The sequence below is a fragment of the Pelobates fuscus genome, chromosome 6 (assembly GCF_036172605.1).
Source record: "Pelobates fuscus isolate aPelFus1 chromosome 6, aPelFus1.pri, whole genome shotgun sequence".
NCBI classification, from domain to species: Eukaryota; Metazoa; Chordata; class Amphibia; order Anura; family Pelobatidae; genus Pelobates; species Pelobates fuscus.
In genome coordinates this window covers 216,788,267-216,801,578 of record NC_086322.1, presented here as the reverse complement: position 1 = coordinate 216,801,578, position 13,312 = coordinate 216,788,267, and the positions used below count along the sequence as shown (strand labels likewise).

Genomic DNA, 13,312 nt, shown 5'->3' with positions numbered 1-13,312 from the left:
CTCACGCTGCACTCATACACTCACACACACTGCAAATAAATATTCAATTAATATATATTTTTTAGGATCTAATTTTATTTAGAAATTTACCAGTAGCTGCTGCATTTCTCACCCTAGTCTTATACTCGAGTCAATAAGTTTTCCCAGTTTTTTGGGGTAAAATTAGGGGCCTCTGCTTATATTCGGGTCGGCTTATACGCGAGTATATACGGTATACCCTTTACCTCTAATAATAGTTCTGATCTTTCCACCTAAACTATCACTCTAGGATAGCAGACAGTGATATAACATACTCAGCAGGAAAACAGAAAATAAAAAATCAATAATATATCTCATATAATGAATGCAACAGACTAAATAGTAAAGTCCAGTATTGGTCTGTTCAAGTCCCTTTATTCCGGGTGTTTTCTTTGATAATGTCACTCCATAACCGAAATAGATATAAAAATACAAAGAAAAAAGTACCGTAAATAAAAAGAAAAAAATACAAAGAAAATACAAATACAAAAATTTACTTTTTTCTTTGTATTTTTATATCCATTTCGGTCATGGAGTGACATTATCAAAGAAAACACCCGGAATAAAGGGACTTGCACAGACCAATACTGGACTTTACTATTTAGTCTGTTGCATTCATTATATGAGATATTATTGATTTTTTTTTTTTTTTCTGTTTTCCTGCTGAGTATGTTATATCACTGTCTACTATCCTAGAGTGATAGTTCAGGTGGAAAGATCATAACTATTATTAGAGGTAAAGGGTATACTTTTTTCTATTAATGCAGTTAGTCTAGCCAAGGATGCTAAAGGATTGCACCTAGACCATTCCTCCCTACTCAATTGTCATGAAGTAGATAGGACAATGCTTAAATTGCAGGGTTAAATACGCCTTTAGTGGCTGGCTAACTTGGTTCTCACAGCTAAATTCTCATTACAAGAGAACGTGCATTTTGTCCCCAGTGCTGCTCCTACATGCAGAGAAGAACACTATACATATTTATATTCCTAACACTTTAGTGTTCCTTTAAGCAGAGATTTTGTGCATAATCCTTGGTTAAATTGATTGAACTTTGTCAGGTGTAACTTTCATTGTGAACTTGTATTGAGTACATCTAAACATTGGAACTTTATTCGAATCTTTAGTACTCGAACATATTACTGTTAATTCCGAGACTCTTTCTTACCCTGTAGCCACAGCTGGATGAAAGATTGGTAAGGTGGTTGTCCTGGACAGCAAGAGGATTCTTGGCTCCCCTTGCTGCTGTGATGGGAGGAATCGTTAGTCAAGAGGTCTTGAAAGCAGTGACAGGAAAGTTTTCACCCTTGCTGCAATGGGTATGTTTCAACTTATTTTATTACTTAATATTAAGTAAGCTGAGGCTCCGTATTATTACTTTCAAAAGAGGTCTCAAAGATGTTTGCTACTTCAGCAGTAGTTGCGTCAAGTGGGTAGGTGAGTTTTTGTAAGTGAACACAGTGTTTGATATCTATACAGACTGTGACAAATTTGTTTTGCTCTGACTACGGTGTCTGTAAAATTTCAAGGTTGCAGGTTTGATTATCATATGAGTTAACTCAGCATTTTATTATTCTGAAGTCCGTAAAGTAGAAATGTAAACTTTTAAAGTGATTTGATTCCCATTGACGAGCAATAAAAATACTAGAGATTGGTTTTATTTAATTATAATGCAATAAAATTGATTTCTAAAATATCAGCTTTGATTCTTTCTGCTATTGAATGCCTGAATTACAGCTATTTGTGGATGCCATGGACATTGTTTACCCATTGGAATACACCAGCCGAGAAGAATTTCTTCCCAGGTATTGTTACATTTGGAGTTCCTTATTTGGGAATTAATTTTGGTTACCTGTATAGAGTAGGGATCTCAAAGTCTGGCCCCCCAGATGTTGATAGCCTACAACTCTCAGAATTCTTTGAATGCAGTAGATGGCCAGGTAATCATGTGAGAGTGGTATTTCGCAAACATCTGGCGGGCCGGAGTTTGAGAGACCTGTTCAAAAGTCACTTGGTAGTGGAATAAATTTGTCATTGGCTGCTTTTTATCATGTAGAATTTGACTGTTGGGATCATTTTCAAAGATCCCAAGTTTTAGATATTCATGTTTTTTAGTGTTTTGAAGATAAAATTCTACTGAGATCCATGACCCTTTTCACCTTAGCAAGCTCAATGCTAAAATTTCCAGAATTCCTAAAGCTTTGGGAATTCCTCTTGAACTCATTATGATTAATGTCACCCATAAGTTTAGTTATGGGCCACAAATTGGAAGTCAATGTGAATCTAGCTCAAGTGCTTGGAGAATGTCTCAGTCATTAGACTGAGCACTCTAATGCATTTTGGCACCAGGTCAGTCCTCCATTGTATTAAGATGAATAGGCCTCTAATTATTTACAAATTTAAATCGGTTAATATATTTGACATCAATTATTCTCAATATTTATCTTTCTCTACTTCCCTACAATATATCTGTTACACCCAGGGCAGATGCAAGGATTTAGGCTAAACAGACAAAGCTAAATGTTGCCTCCCCCACCCACTGTAAAGAACTGATATACTACATCACACAGAAGCAGCACATACAAACACAAAGATAATTGCTTTGGAGTTTGACACTGGTCCTCATTTTTCTTTGTTGTGGACTACAATGATGGGACAATCTTTGACCTCGTCATCATTGAAACGAACAGTTATGTTCAGTGCCTATGAGTTTAAAACATAGCTTAAAAAAAAAAAAAAAAAAAGCAATGAGCCGTGTTAGTGTACTGCAGAACATCACAGCACAAACCCTCACAGTTCTGTGCGTTGTGTAAGAGTGTATCATAGAACTCCACAGCAAAGTGTATAATAGTACATTACAGAGTTCTACAGCTAGGAAACAGAGGAATGTGAATTTTAGAAGTATCAGTTTCACAAAATTGCACAGTAATAAATTGCAGGTTACTTGTCTCTATTGTCTCCATGTGATATACCAGACCAGAGGACAAAAGAGTGACAAGCACAGGAAAGGGTTTTGTTAATGCATTTGTAGGCTGCTTATGGGATTGCATGTGTGTAGGGGGTGTTTGTGGTGTATTATGTGTGATTTTGTGTGTATTTAAATAAATCTGTTTGTTTGTGGTGTAGTATATGTGTCTAGTGGCTGTAGGGAGGATTTGTGTGTAGATGATGTTGTCCATGCACAACAGAGTGAGTGTGTGTATAGTGGTTTAGTCTGCATGTGAAGCAGTATGTTTGTGTAGGAGATGTAGTATGCAGTGGGGCTGTAGCATGTCGGAGACAGTGATATAGGACTTTTCTTTAATATTTTTAGTTTTTTTTTCTGTACATGAAATATTTCATTTTTAATTACTCTCTTAAAGTGAGGGCCAGTGATTGAGTTGATTGATCTCCCCATCGACCCATAATTGAGCTTGGGGCGTATTTTGCATACACCGCTGCCAGTGTACTCTAAGACTGACATATGTGCTGCCTTAAAGAAATGTTGCAGAACTAGGCTGGGTCTACTTTCTGAGTCTTGTTCTTTCTTTATCTGATTCTTGAACTTTTGACTGCTGCAAATTTATTTTGTATTTTGTTCATTTTGCTTCTACGTGTTGCTTGATGTAACCATCTGTATATATCTTAAATATTCCTCCTCCAACCCATGCGAAAATTGGTTTAATGACTTTAATGAATTTGAGTCATAATGCATATTAACACATATTCATCTACAGGGGAGACCGGTATGATGCATTGAGGGCCTGCATTGGGGAATCTTTCTGCCAGAAGATTCACAGTTTAAATGTTTTCCTGGTATGTATCTTAAGTTACTCATTTATGAATCATTTTATAGTAGACTGGATAAATACAATTCCAATACAATATGCTAGACAATTGAACAGAAGCAATTTTAATGCTTACTGCTTTGAACTCGGAGCATTGAATGCATCTTAGATACACTTTGTGAAAAACAATGTGTCTCCATCTTAGGAAACATCTGATGAAATATCACCATAATAGAATTTGACATACACTTATGACAGTCATATTCTTTCAAACGTTATTAATCTTTTATACATTGGCTTTTTTGGTTTGTAATGTTGAACATGATTTATTAATATTACATTTTTAGTGGCTGGGCTAATTTCAGATTATTTAGTCCTGACTAAGACTGTTAAAATAGAATAGAAAGGTGAACAGCGCTAAAACTCAGATAATGTACATACGTTTAGTAGAGATACTGGCCAACGAAGTAACTTAAAAAAAAGAAAACAGAAGTACAATAATAGTACAGTATGTATGAACAAAATAATTCAACAAAACAGAGGTGTTGTATTCACACTCACACTTTAAAGAGCTAAATCAGCTCGGTGTTAAGAGCCTGGACGGAATAATCCGTCCAGGCTCTTAACACCGAGCTGATATAGCTCTTTAACGTGTGAGTGTGAATACAACACCTCTGTTTTGTTGAATTATATTGTTCATACATACTGTACTATTATTGTACTTCTGTTTTCTTTTTTTTTAAGTTACTTCGTTGGCCAGTATCTCTACTAAACGTATGTACATTATCTGAGTTTTAGCGCTGTTCACCTTTCTATTCTATTTGTCCATTTATCACAAGGTTGAGGGAACACCTTGTTGGTGAACTGCTGCTCACTCCTGAGAAGAGAGCGCTTATTTTTTGTTTTTCTGCATCTAAGACTGTTAAAAGGTGTGAGAAACGGGGGCGGAGCTTGCAACTCAACATGAACGGACGCCATATCTAACAGCTCCCAGACCACACAAACAAAATCCACAAAAATCCCCACTTTCCTGTAATCATCCAACCACAAAATACACCTAGACGGCTACCGCACAAAACACTGCACCTCTCAATGCCGTTCTTTCAACCGCAGAAGCTACAGAAGCGGAAACACACAAGATCGGGGCCCACCACGCACCATCAAGCCTAGGCCTCGACGACGAACCTGCTGGACATCCCTGACATACCGGACCACACCCCGGCCATGGGACGCCGTTCCCAAAGGCACCAAGGTACCAGAGACGGGGATATAGGGGCCATGTTCCAAAAGCCCGCCCAAACCCGGGCGGTACCTACGGCCGCAGCGCCGGAGCATATCCAGGCGCCCGCCCACACCCAGCAGTTCCGAGACCGACCGGGGAGCCCTCACATTAACCAACCAGGTATGGCACCCAGGGCAGCAGGGCAGGGACCCAACCTCCAGGGGCACTCCCCAATGCAGCCCCACGAACAGCTACGCACTATGGCACCACAGAGCCAAGACAAACTGGGGTACCCTCATGCAACACAGCAGGATAGGGCACAATCCCTAACACAGCCCAGACCTGCCTCAGCCAGAAACCTACAAACAACGCAGTCACCATTAGTGGAGACGGAGGATGATTCAGCCCCAACTACTAAAAGGGACCTGAAAATCCTGTTTGCAGATATCCACAAACTCCTGGCAGCAGATTCAGCTGTCCTCAAGACAGAATTAAACAAGGTCACGGAAAGGGTGAGCTCCACAGAGAAAGAGGTGGTGTCGGTCCACACTCACATGAACAAGATGGGAGAAGCTATTAAACAACTACAACAACAGCAAACTTACCTATCAATCAAAATGTCCACCGTGGAAGACCGACAACGCCGCTCACACATCAAAATACGGGGCATCCCCATGACAATATCAACCGAAGAACTGCCGCAATATATCAGGCGCCTGCTTAACACGGTGCTCCCACACACAGTGGTAAAGAAAATAAACATAGACGGTATATACCGCTTGCCCCCCCACCCCCACACCTGAAGAACAAAGCAGCCAGAGACGTCATCCTCAGATGCGTCACAGTGCAAGATAAGCTTCACATAATGGCAAGCCTGAAAGACAAGACACCACTGAAGTTTGAAGACTCTTCACTAACGTTTTTTCAGGACCTCTCGAAAGCCACCCTCCTATGCCGCAAAACCTACGGACCACTTACCACACAACTCCGATCAGGTGGTATCGCCTACAGATGGAGCGCCAACGGGACTCTAGAAGTACCCCATGAGGGAACTACCCATGTATTGACCTCAGTGGAGGAAGCATCTCCCCTTCTAGCCACCCTGGGACTGCCTAACCCGACGACTACACATCAGAGGAGCCCACTCGAAGCGACATGGGGCCATGAAAGCACTACTCAGCATGAACCGAGACCCAGTGGATCGCAACATCCAGTGCCGTGAACATTGGGAGCCGCTATTACTAGCTTAGACAATCCAACAGTTGCACACTTTAGAGTTCCAAATGTTCAATAACCTAAAGACAAACGTTTATGTCAATGGACATACAATTTCCTCTTCTTCCTATACCGACACACACGCTTTAACACCACAGGTTAACAGATAATTAACCCATCCACAGAGACCCGGGCTGCACAACACGGATAACCCAAACACCTGGCGTCCACCATACGATCACACTCCCCTCCCGCCACCCCCTAGGTCAGGGGTAATCAAGTAAGATAAAAAACCACTACCGACAAAAAGCGCCACACCACTAAGGCATGTAGGCACTCATTCAACTCTGCACACAGGGCTAATCTATAAAACTTTACTACACCACATACTGGCCTCCTCATGAACAGCCCAACTACCACACACTCACGCAAAGTTCTAACATCTCCAAGACTATCGCACACATATACGGCAAAAGCACACCGTGCCTTAGTGGACACTCAAAAACACAAAACAATTGTATAACACTGTTCTTCTCTCTACGTATTGTTCAAATTGTTAATGTTATACCTGAATTGATCATGCTTGACCCAAAATGGTGCACATATCACACAAAAAGTTCTCTGTCACAAATGTATGAAAATGTGATTTGATGCACCAAAACGAAAATAAAGAATTAAAAAAAAAAAAAGGTGTGAGAACTATATAAACACCATATTTTGGCACGTATGCTGTTTGTAGTATATATCCTAGTCCCTCACAAGGTAATTGGAACAGTTTTAGTAATCTACACTATATTTTTGTGTCGGTTGTTTAATAATTTAGTGTGTTTATAAAACATGCCTTATTTAGCTCTTGCAAAATGTTATTGTCGTATCCGTATATTTTGGTTGTCTAATTTTGTCTTAAACATTACTTAAAATTATTTTCTAATCTTTTTGTTTGATTCTGCAGGTAGGGTGTGGTGCCATAGGTTGTGAAATGTTGAAAAATTTTGCACTATTAGGAGTTGGTTGTGACTCAGAAAGAGGCCAGGTGAGTTATAGCAGATGCAATTGCAGCCATACTGGAGGGCAAGTGGCGATTCAGATAATACATTAAATGACTGGTTTACAAACTAGTCATCGAACGTCATCCAAGTTGGTGGTCTGAGTTTTAGAAATTGATCAATTCTATTCCAGTGAGGATATATGTAATACTTGGTTATGGAGGGCAATGTTCTTGTGGAATGGTTCATCTTTTCAATTGAGAAATATTCATACTACCTGGGAAAGAGAGAGCCCAAGAGTAAAACTGATACTAGAATGCAGAGTGATACTGATATATTTAATTTGATATAAATATATATATATATATATATATATATATATATATATATTATTATTATTATTATTATTATTATTATTATTATTTTTTTTTTTTTTCTGTGAGGGGGGTTGTTAATTTAAAGAATGTTTTGATACTGGGTATATTTTTGCAAACAATTACACAGAAACATGAATTTTGCATGTCTGGGTGTCACTATTTAACTCTTGGAATTTCATTTCAAAATACATGTCATCAGCCAACTACAATCTCTGAAATGTTTAAAGGGATACTATTGGTCAGTGGTTCTCCAAGTAGTCCTCATGGCCCACCAACAATCCAGGCTTTATGCATTTCCCTTTTTTCTTAAATTGGAGATACCGAAAAAAACTTGGACTGTAGCTGGATTGTGAGGAACGGTTTGAGAACTGCTGGTGTTGGTGTATAGATCATGTCCCTGCAGCCACACTGCTCAATTATCTGCCTTTTAGGAGTTAAATCACTTTTGTTTCTGTCCAAGCAGCCCTAGCCACACCTCACACAGCCTGCATGAAAAAAAAGCTTTCATTTTAATTTAGATGTTAACTTAATTTAGATGTTAACTTAATTTAGATGTTAACTTAATTTAGATGTTAACTTGATTAAGAAGTTTGTATCTACTGCTTTGTAAATTGAACTTAAATCACACACAGGATATAGCAGGATATTAACAGAGCAGGAGTTAAGACATTCTAAATTAAGCAGGACATGCAAAAATGGAAGTTTAAATATTAGATGTTTCTTTCCAAGAAGTGTTTAGAAAGGCTGTGCATATCACATGCAGGGAGGTTTGACTAGGGCTGTGTAAATAATCAGATTTAACGTCTCAATGGCAGGCGCATGATCTATACACCCAAACTGCTTCATTAAGCTAAAGTTGTATTGGTACCTATAGTGTCCCTATAAAATATTATGTATTTTTTTTATATCATACAAAGTATCTACTGTTAGATCTACTCAAGTATCTATAGTTAAAGGGGACAAAAATCAGGAGAAAAAATATATAAAAATATTTATATATTTATTTATAGGCAATTTTAGCAAGTTGTACCTTGGTGACATTTCTACTTTTAATATGCTGTATAGATACATGAGATGGAATTGTTCTGAGATTTGTTTGGAAACATATCTGTGTCCTCTTCAATTAAACTCAAAGTTTATATCCAGACAGAATGTCAGTTAAAATGTGGCTTTGGTGGGTTATAAAGACATGCTACAATTGAAGCCTCATTTATAGTTCTTTTGAGATTTATCAATATTTTCCTATATGATGTTTGATTAATATTCTGTATTAATAATCACTATATTTAGCTGTAATTGTAGTATCGCTGCTTGCTGTTCTCTCATCATTGTATCTCATCTGCAGCTTGTATCACCCTACTTCTTTATAGTGATCTAATTTTTTTTATTTATATTAATTCAGATTACAGTCACAGACCCGGACTTGATCGAAAAATCAAACTTGAATAGACAGTTCCTCTTCCGGCCTCACCACATTCAGGTATGTTTTGACTGGCTCAGTGGGAAACTCTTGAAAGTATCTGTTCACTAAATGCAGGTGAATGATGTTCAATGATTACATTTGGCTGTTGCAACTGGAAGTTTGATAATCACAACAGGCTGGTTTGGTTATTTCCGTTGTATATGTTTGCTAGTTCATCAATATACCCAACAGCCACATTGCATTCAGGTTTGTTTAATCCCATTCCCTCTAACATTATCTTTAACCCCATAATGGTACCTTAGTGGTATATTTACTTTCTATAGCTGGGTGCAGTGAGAACATTATTTGAAATAGCAGGCTCTTTTGATCAGTGCTTTTTCGTGTCAGTTGACTGTAAAGCTCAGGGAATTTTATGAGCCGAATTAAACTAAAAGAAAGTGACAGAATTTGCTATGGACAATTTGACGTTCAGTGAATAGAATAGCTCATCACTTGTTTATACTACATATAGATGCTTATGAATTTTAAGGGACACACCAAGCACTGTCACCTCTCCAGCTTATTGTAGTGATTATGGTACTAGTAAGTTGCCCCTACAAACTTTTGTTTTCAAATCCTTTCTTTGATTTTTATCTTTATATTTGGCCCCCCAGATAAGAATTCATACCATACTAAAGCACACAGTAGTGGTGATGGTGCTTGGAATTTTCCTTTATGTCCTTTAGCATGATATATTTAATATGGTAATCAAGTTTTGATACCTACCATGTAGGCAGACATTGATGAGATTTATTGGCTAAACACCAATTTACTTCCATTATTTACTCTCTAACTTGAATTTTAGTATCCCTTTTATATCTTCTTTAAACTTATGCAGTTGTTGTACTGCAACCTTATCATCTGTTGAATATCTTTTTAAATGGTCACTCCCAGCACCATGACAAGTCAAGCTATAAATATTACAGGAAATAAAATAGAAGATAGCACATCTGCTAAACTACAACATGGAGGAATAAACATTAAACAAGTTGTATATTGTAATATAAATATTTTATTTAAGGGCAAGAGGGCAAATCCATTATCCCAGTTTGACGCAGTACTGGGTAAACAGTCATTTGTGGTCTCTTTATTCTGTTTAGCTCTTATTGTGAAATATTATTTTTTAACATTACTTCCAAGAATGAACTGTATTTTGCATATAGTTCTGAATAACAATCTGCATGCAATACTTCAGCTCCTATTTTAATATTTCTTTTAACAGTGGTTTGTCTTCTCTTTTTTTTTTTTTTTTTTTTTTAGAAACCTAAAAGCTGCACTGCTGCTACTGCGACCCTTAACATCAATCCTCAGTTGAAAATTGATCCACGTTTGGATAAAATATGTCCTGCCACAGAGAACATCTACCGAGATGAGTTTTATTCTAGACAGGATATTGTGGTGACTGCACTTGACAATGTGGAGGCCAGGCGATACATAGATAGGTGAGATTATGACACATATTAAAAAGACAGTGTGCATTAAATTAAATATTGCCTTTTTATATATATTTAAAAAAAAAAAAAGAGTGTGCATAGTTTAGGTACCAGGCATTGCAATTTACAGGGATTTACCTCTGACTGATAGACATGGTCTGCTTACATTACAAAGCAGGTGCAGTACTTAAATGTCCCTATGTAATAATAATAATATTATTATTATTATTAAATTGTGTTCGTCTTTTATAGAATGGGACAGGATTATTATGCAGCATAACTGGCTCATACTCCTCTTTGCTTCTTGCATAGACTATATTTTATAGCGCTTCCCAGCCCTGATTCCTAACGGGAATTCAGTATAGTTGCAGTGATTCGCAATAAAAATAAGATTTTAGCTCAATACCTACCCCTTGCTGTTTGAAACTGTGTGAATTGCACTGAATCTCTCATAGCTTCCTACACTGAATAGTGGCTGAAGTTTACTTCATTCTCCAAAGCACTGCTAAGAGTAGTTAGCTGCCCACAGCACACAGATGGCAATCACATTCTGCCAACTACATACATTATTTACACACTGCAAGCTGTGTAATAACGCTACCTGTGACGTGTACACCATTTACTCTCTACACGGACAATAATTCACATGTACTGATAATTTAGTCATAGTGTCTCTTCACATACTACACCCACATAAAAATGCATATAGGGTTATTCACTAAAGTATGAATTGTAGGAAATTTCAACTTAAAGACTGAAATAGTCAAACAAGAGTTCATACTTTGTTTCTTAATAGACACCCAATGGTAAGATGAGAACCTGTCAGAGGCTATCCAGCAAAACATTCCCTCATGGAGGGAGAGGAAGCCTGCAGCAGGATTGTTGTGTGCTTAGGGAAAAAACATTTAACCTGTGAAGATATAACTGCACCAGGGCACTTTTATACTGTAATAACTAAAGTCGTGTGCATGGGAGTGTACATTATAAGAACAAATCCTGTCATTGTCTTTGAAATTCAAAATGGCGGCAAAAAAACATATTTAATTATTTAAGATGTTTTTGTTTTTTCTTTGTGCCAGAAAAGTTCAAGTGGTGCAAACTTTTTTTGTTTTCTTTTTTTACAGTCGTTCTGTGTCAAACTTGCGCCCTCTTCTGGACTCTGGAACTATGGGGACAAAAGGACACACGGAAGTTATAGTACCTCAATTAACCGAATCATACAACAGTTATGTAAGTATTGCAATGAAAGGAAGCAGTATTTTGCTATACAACCTTAGTCACATTTAATGTATTGCACATAGTGATCTGCATTTTTCATTACAACTCTGTTTGATTTGGTTGTCAAGTAGTAATTATTACCACAAAATATTATAGTAGCTTTGTTCAATCCATCATTTTACCATATGTTTAAAAAAGTACATTTTCTTTCCTTCTTTTCTGTTAGCGTGACCCCCCCGATGAAGAAATTCCATTTTGCACGTTAAAGTCATTTCCAGCAGCTATTGAGCATACGATTCAGTGGGCAAGAGATAAGGTATATGGCACCATTATTACTACCATACTAGAGACTGATCATCAGTAGAATACACTTCTGTTTTCAAGTCTACTTATAGTTTCCAATTATGTTGTTTCTGCTTCATTTTCAGTTTGAAAGCTCATTTGCCCATAAGCCAACCTTGTACAATAAATTTTGGCAAACCCATCAGTCTCCACAAAATGTTTTGGAGGTAAGTTAATAGCTTGTTGGATAGTGTGATATGCTGTTAAGTAAGCACTGCCCTTTCAAATGTTTGAAATATATTGCCCATGATTCCTAGCTGGACTCGGGGCTACAAAAAACTTAATTTTATGTTTGCTCATGAATGGTTTGCAAAAAAAAAATCTTTTTAAATCACTCTCAAGTAATATGTTTCGCCCACCCACCCCAAGCTCATGTCCTTTATAGATAGTCTCCCACACAACTTTTATTCTCCTGAAATGACGGGTGCAAACACTGATCAGCACATCCTGAATACATACCCTCTCTCCCTACAAATAGCTACATCAATTTTATATACTTTTATTTCCTTTTTAATTTTTTACTATTTGTGTTTTGTTTTTATCTACACACCTCAACCTTTTTCTCACTCCAATTTTGTTGACATCACTACCGCCTTAAGCACATACCTCAAACTGGAAAACAAATTATCATACATAAACAAAATACATAAACAAAACTTATGTCCAAAGTCCTATTCCTTATGTTACTTGCCCTTGAAAATGTTGTGGAGTCTAACTCTGGTCCTCCAGCTAATTCCAATCCTTGTCTCCCCACTAAAAAAGGCCTATTTTGTGAACTGCAACATCCGTAGCTTGCTCCCTAAACTGGATGCACTACAAGCCTGGCATTCCTATTACAAACTAAAAATAGTGCTCTCGGAATCATGGTTAACAACTAAAATACCAGACTCCACCATTGCAATACAGGGGTATTCATGTTTTAGAAATGATAGAGCAGGGGGGCGGAGCTAGCAGAGTAACAGAGCGGCAACACTTCTCGTGCAGAGCGCTCCGTCTCTAACTTTTACAAACACAGCGATATATGGTGGAACCCGGGGCCACAAGACCCTACAAACATCCCCGGTACGAGCGGAAAGAACATGGGCAGAAAATCCCCAAAAGCAAAAGCCGAAAAAAGCCCCCCGGAAGAGAGATATTGGCCAAATGCTCCGGACCACGCAGCAGTCTGCTTGGTCCAAAATGGCGCTTACCGACAACCTCTCATCGTACTCCTCAGAGGACTTTGCCACAGACATCCTTGAGGGAGCGTCCTTCAGGCACCCGCCGGACTGCAG

General features: G+C 38.0%; 1 protein-coding gene across 1 annotated transcript in view; it reads left to right on the top strand.

Moving 5' to 3' along the window:
• Positions 1-13,312, top strand: part of UBA6 (ubiquitin like modifier activating enzyme 6) — an 84,941-nt gene that overhangs the window by 29,180 nt on the left and 42,449 nt on the right. Inside the window, exons 14-22 of the mRNA XM_063458737.1 lie at positions 1,192-1,335; positions 1,754-1,821; positions 3,733-3,811; positions 7,173-7,253; positions 8,986-9,063; positions 10,306-10,487; positions 11,603-11,708; positions 11,923-12,012; positions 12,125-12,205. Of these exons, the coding sequence (XP_063314807.1) occupies positions 1,192-1,335; positions 1,754-1,821; positions 3,733-3,811; positions 7,173-7,253; positions 8,986-9,063; positions 10,306-10,487; positions 11,603-11,708; positions 11,923-12,012; positions 12,125-12,205 (909 nt within the window). The remainder of the gene's footprint in view (positions 1-1,191; positions 1,336-1,753; positions 1,822-3,732; positions 3,812-7,172; positions 7,254-8,985; positions 9,064-10,305; positions 10,488-11,602; positions 11,709-11,922; positions 12,013-12,124; positions 12,206-13,312) is intronic.